Source organism: Notothenia coriiceps, unplaced genomic scaffold, assembly GCF_000735185.1.
Source record: "Notothenia coriiceps isolate Sejong01 unplaced genomic scaffold, NC01 NC01_scaffold00037250, whole genome shotgun sequence".
NCBI lineage: Eukaryota > Metazoa > Chordata > Actinopteri > Perciformes > Nototheniidae > Notothenia > Notothenia coriiceps.
In genome coordinates this window covers 12,148,003-12,154,274 of record NW_011369951.1, presented here as the reverse complement: position 1 = coordinate 12,154,274, position 6,272 = coordinate 12,148,003, and the positions used below count along the sequence as shown (strand labels likewise).

The following is a 6,272-nucleotide window of genomic DNA, read 5'->3' as shown; positions in this document are numbered from 1 at the left end:
GTTAACGGTTAACAGACAGCATGTTAACGGGTTAACAGACAGCATGTTAACGGTTAACGGCATGTTAACAAACAGCATGTTAACGGTTAACAGACAGTATGTTAACGGGTTAACAGACAGCATGTTAACGGTTAACAGATAGTTAACGGTTAACAGACAGCTAACGGTTAACAGCATGTTAACGGTTAACAGACAGCATGTTAACGGTTAACAGCATGTTAACGGTTAACAGACAGCATGTTAACGGCTAACAGATGGTTAACGGTTAACAGCAAGTTAACGGTTAACAGCATGTTAACGGGTTAACTAACAGCATGTTAACAGTTAGCAGATAGTTAACGGTTAACAGACTGTTAACGGATTAACAGACAGCATGTCAATGGTTAACAGACAATTAACGGGTTAACAGACAGCATGTTAACGGTTAACAGACAGTTAACGGTTAACATACAGCATGTTAACGGCTAACAGATAGTTAACGGTTAACAGCAAGTTAACGGTTAACAGACAGCTAACGGTTAACAGCATGTTAACGGTTAACAGACAGCATGTTAACGGTTAACAGACAGCATGTTAACGGCTAACAGATAGTTAACGGTTAACAGCAAGTTAACGGTTAACAGCATGTTAACGGGTTAACTAACAGCATGTTAACGGGTTAACAGACAGCATGTTAACGGTTAACAGCATGTTAACGGTTAACAGCATGTTAACGGGCTAACAAACAGCATGTTAACGGTTAACAGACAGTATGTTAACGGGTTAACAGACAGCATGTTAACGGTTAACAGACAGCATGTTAACGGCTAACAGATGGTTAACGGTTAACAGCAAGTTAACGGTTAACAGCATGTTAACGGGTTAACTAACAGCATGTTAACGGGTTAACAGCATGTTAACGGGTTAACAGCATGTTAACGGTTAACAGCATGTTAACGGGCTAACAAACAGCATGTTAACGGTTAACAGACAGCATGTTAACGGTTAACAGACAGTTAACGGTTAACAGCATGTTAACGGTTAACAGACAGCATGTTAACGGTTAACAGACAGTTAACGGTTAACAGACAGTTAACGGGTTAACAAACAGCATGTTAACGGTTAACAGACAGTTAACGGGTTAACAAACAGCATGTTAACGGTTAACAGACAGTTAATGGGTTAACAGACCATGGGTTAACCACACTCTATAAAGCTCCACAGTTAATAGAAATGATTATAAAACATGATAAATCTTTCTAAAGGTTCTGACCCGGATCTGGTCCAGCTCCTTGTTGGTCTGCATCAGCTGCTTCTCCAGCTCCACGATCTTCAGCATCGCCTCGTTCTCCACGTCCAGCACCCGGGCAGACATCTTAGAGATGGACATTGAGACAGACAGGTCAGATAGACAGGTAAGAGACACATAGAGACAGACAGGAATAGACCGCGGGGGCAATGTCTATCTGTCTCACCGTGCCCAGGTTCTCCTCCAGTTCCTCCACCCTCTCCAGAGCAGCAGTCTTGGTCTCTGCGTCTTCCAGCAGCGTCCCAACGTCAAACACGTTGTCCAGGTACGCCTGAATCTGAACCTGCAGCCGGTCGCTCTCCGTGTGCTTCAGCCTCTGAGGGAGACAGGTGTGGGGGGGGGGGCAGGTGGGGTTAGTGCAAGGAGACAGGTGGGGTTAGGGCAGGGAGAAAGGCGTGTGATATGCTGCCAGTGATGTGACGTCTTACAAGCATGTGATTGGCTGACAGAGGGTCATGTGTTTACCTCCAGGTGCTCGTCCAGGTTGAGTTTGGTGAAGTCGTACTGCAGGTGGACTCTGAAGTTCATATCCTCCACCGAGTGAACCACGATGTTGATGAACTGCATGCAGGCCACCTGAGAGACCGGTAACAACAACACACTGTTACTTAGCAACCAATGTTCAAAGTATTATCATCTAACACACACTGTCCTCAGCTACTAGTTATTACAGTATGATGTTTTTACCACCAGGAGACCTGCAGGTCAACATGAAGGGTGTGAGTTACCTGAACAAAGTTCAAACTGTTTAAATTCTCCATACCAGAAAGTCGATGTTGTCGTCTTCATTCTTAAAATGTTCCATCAACTTTTCAAAACGCATCGACTCTGAACACACCTGCAACACATAGATCAATCAATCAGTCAACCAACCGACCGACCAACCAACCAACCAACCAACCAACCAACCAACCACCCAACCAGCCCATGAGACATTTATTATGTGTGTGTGGTTTCTTTACAGTTTTGAAGTTGTCGAAGGCCGACAGGATGATCTCATGTCCTCCTCTGACTAAACAAACTGCCGCCAGCAACTCCAACACCAGAGCCTTTGTCCTGACGACGAGAGTCAGGTGAGAGACAGACAGTTAAAACGTTTATATATTCACTAAAGACATAAGCAGAACACAGTAAAGTAGTTATGCAGTGGACCCCTGGTGTGTGTGTGTGTACCTGGGGTTTCTGTTGTTGAGGCTGAGGGCGATTTCGTTGACGGCGTGAGGGTGAGACATCACCATGTTGAATCCGTACTGGGGACACAGGAATAATTACAGTATATACATAGTATATAAATATCTTTATAAAACGGACAAGTCAAATCAAGCAATCTGATTGGTTCTTAGCCGTGATATAATGAGCATATATCACGGGTAGAATTGTAGTTACTTTTCACAACAAGTCAATATCCCTCCGCGTCGGAGAAAAGCTACAAACCGTTACAGCTGTGTACATTACGTCCATTACGAAATAACTATCTAACAAAGCTTAAGATGGAAAAATTTAAGGGATATGTGCAGCAAGGACTTATTAACCGTTGTTAAGGACGCTCACATCTGCAGAAAGAAGTCCGGTCGATTGAACTGTGTACAGTTGGGCTGAAACAGGAACTGCCATGTAGTTTGCTTTTCAAATGGGACAAGATAAAAGGTGTAGAAGTAACGGGGCAGAAACCTCCTTTTTTACGCACCGGTCCAGACATAGATATCAACACGGCAAAACATATTCAGTTGCCAGTTCTTCTTTGGATCAGGGCAGGGATATCTATGATACTTTCCAAGGTTTGACATCATGAATGTGGTAGCTTTTAAAGCAAGCAACGATGTTTTTCAATCTGTAATCAACAAAGGTCCACAAAAACGCTTTGGCGTTGTTCGTAGTTCAAACAGTAACAACAAACTATTTTTGATCTGCCTGTGGGTTGCCGCCTTGCTGCACATTATCCTTACTACCCTTCGACCTCCGGGTGGCCTTACTATGACGGAGTGGATTACGAAGTGCCTATCTCCAGAAAGCACCTAAACGACGCATGCAGAGCTACGTGAAGAGCAGGTAGACACTGGAAAAGTAGCCAACCATTCACAAAGCTTTCCTATGCGGGTCTTGAAACAAAGCAGAGAAATTATGAGCGTTAGTGGCCACAGGTGCGAAAGCTCTCTCCAGGCTACTGGAAGCCCAATCTCGGGAACGGAGAAAGTGGGGCAATATTCTCGCCACGCCAAGCACAGCCAATGAACAGGGGTGCCCCCATTTTTTGGGCTGTTGAGCTACTTTTGAAATGACCAGCTCACCGAGGTCCTTACCACAAAACTACATTCCCAAATTGCAAGGGTTGCTGAATTAACACATTTTATTTATACATGGGATAACTACAACAGGGCTCTGCCAACAAACGGCCTAATTTGTAATCGATGAATCTATCGATTAATGAAACGATTAATCGACTATTCGGACTATTATGACTTGCAAATTCTCAAACGCTCTTATTTAGCCATCAACTTTTAGATTTAGCTTGAGGTTTGTTTTAGGCATGTGGAAACTACCATGAAGACAATAAAGATGAATACTTGATTCTAAAATACATATATTTTAAATTTAAACTAAACACATTTGAACAAAATTAACATTGCCTTTTTATTATGTAAATAAATAATATTTCACATCAAAAGAAACACCATTGTTTTTAACAAATCATAATTAATAATCTTGATGACAAGAACTGTAAAACCAGAATAGCTGAAACTTTAACAAAATAAAAGAGTAACTCTGTTACCTCTTAATCATTAACCCATGTTTGTATAATTAATGAGTGAACTGCGTGTGTTGCTGACGGTGGGGAAACGTTTACTCGTGGATGGAGCTACAGAGCTACTAGTATAGACGTGGAAGCCCGGTGCCTTCCTACGTCTGATGTGGTGCACTTTTGCTTAAATGTTTAGACAAATTGCTCGTGCCCTTACTGCTAACTCCTCTTGCACGAGCTTGTCTCTACTCAAGAACGGGGTAACATGTAACCACACCTTGGAGCCGCTTCTCTCCGCATCACGCGTGGTGGTTGCTGCATGTAGCAGCCGAGTGTGGTGTAAACGCCCGGCCCCTCGCACACAGACGGCGGAGAGAGATCTGGTACCTGGATTGGAAAGATGAAATCATCATAGACACATTTGTGGTCTTTTTGCATGTTAGAAACAAGTGGGACACTAGACTCGCGAGATAATGTGTGTGTAGCAATATACATGGACTTTCTCTTTTCTCACTGCTACTCGGTGGAAGGTCGCTGTCATGATGATTGTAATACTCCGATAATGCCTCTCCACGTTACCATTTTCTGCTTGCTTTACAAATAAGGCAAATAACCTTTGATGTGACCTATAAACAATATTCTTCCTCCATTCTGGTTGCAGTGGTATGTTCTTTATGCTCTTGTCGTTCCCGCACTCATTTTGGTCGTTTGTCCTCTTTAACTTTAAATTAGATCTCCGGCACTGTGACTGATTTTGGTACGCTTTGCTTCTGGGTTAACAGACTGGAAAGCGATTAGGTTGCTTTTTTCTGTCAATCAAGTAAACTCCCTGAATTAAAGGTGGGGTAGGCTACAGTTGCAGAACCGGCTCAAGTGCACTAAACATTTGAAAGCTACACAGCCAAAAAGGACCGCCCTTCCTTCAGACTTCCTTACAGAGCACCTCTCCGCGAAGAGCAGGCGCAGTAACGTTACAGATCAGGCAAAGCTAAACACATCTTAGGTTGCAATATACATAGCCAAAGCAACATCCGATATGATCTTGGTTTGACTTCTCCTAGTTTCCCTTTCTTGTTGTTCTTTATTTGCTCCGTTAGATTTTCTTTTGCGACCAGTAAGACGTGTTAACGCTAACCTGCCATGGTGAAGTGCCCGCCTGTTGGCTGGCGGAGTCCTTGAGTACGCTCCAATGCGACGCCCATGAACGGACCGCCATGAAGGGAACAGATCATTTTGCGTGGCACAAGATGGAAGGCTGAACAGACAGGGCGGCCAATTCCAAAATCCCGTATAGCGGGTCGGGCCTAAACGGATGGTTATAGTTTTTTTACAGTATTCGGGTTCACAGATGTTTTTTTTTTGCTGGTTTTTTGTCAACGCACTTCGATATTCATTCGGTATCCCGCTGTTTACGAGCGCATTCCATGGAATATGAACAAAAGTGGTAATCTCGAACGCCCGGTTTCTGAACTTACCTACACCGCTTTAGTGGCAGGGAGGCAAGGGAGGAGGGGATAAAAACCTGTTTTGTCTATGTTTTAACGGAGATGGATTTTTTTTTTTAATGATGAATCCGGTCGTACCAGCCCATTGGCCCCGACGTCCTGCACCCTCTGGCCCTATGAACAACCTCAACCTATTAAGCCCCACGTAAGCCATGCCTATGGATGTGTGGATAGGTTTTCAGTGGCTGCACAATAAACAGCAAATACCTTGAATGTAAATAAAATAGCCAATAATAGGACTCAACGCTCTCTGTCTAATATGTTCGGCTAGCCTATAGTGTTGTTGCATAGCACACCTTGCACTATGTTTTGTGCAGAAGGCGACGGAGGGACTATTTTTATTTGACAAATTTATTATAAAAACTATTTAAATTAGAGGGTGTATTTTAACTTTATATGCAACTAGGTAACCGTTTTTTATAAACAGCAACTAGCTCACTTCAGGCCAGCTCAACCTATACTCACGCCGCCTTCGCGCGGCGCTCGCTCCTCCGCCCGGTCGGGCGAACCCCACCTTAATGTGGAATAGAATGACCCATATACCTCGGGCCTGTCGTCCCGTGAGCTATTGCTTAAATATGATCCCCATGAGTCTGTAGTACACTGTGGTAGTTCATGGAAACGTGCTCTCAGACAACCATGCCCAAACGTGTTGCTCGCTCTTTCTTTCGCAGACGAGTCTTGATGTTCTCCAGAGTCCCCGCGACTGGGCACGTGTTGCGCCGAGTCACTCATGCGC

At 43.9% G+C, this 6,272-nt stretch overlaps 1 protein-coding gene across 1 annotated transcript in view; it reads right to left on the bottom strand.

Moving 5' to 3' along the window:
- The window catches only part of LOC104967317 (inverted formin-2-like), a 35,917-nt gene that overhangs the window by 10,485 nt on the left and 19,160 nt on the right, over positions 1 to 6,272 (bottom strand). Inside the window, exons 9-15 of the mRNA XM_010796727.1 lie at positions 4,306 to 4,415; positions 2,462 to 2,538; positions 2,251 to 2,344; positions 2,052 to 2,126; positions 1,754 to 1,864; positions 1,455 to 1,604; positions 1,253 to 1,354 (exon numbers count right to left, since the gene is read on the bottom strand). Coding sequence (XP_010795029.1) covers positions 1,253 to 1,354; positions 1,455 to 1,604; positions 1,754 to 1,864; positions 2,052 to 2,126; positions 2,251 to 2,344; positions 2,462 to 2,538; positions 4,306 to 4,415 — 719 coding nt within the window. The remainder of the gene's footprint in view (positions 1 to 1,252; positions 1,355 to 1,454; positions 1,605 to 1,753; positions 1,865 to 2,051; positions 2,127 to 2,250; positions 2,345 to 2,461; positions 2,539 to 4,305; positions 4,416 to 6,272) is intronic.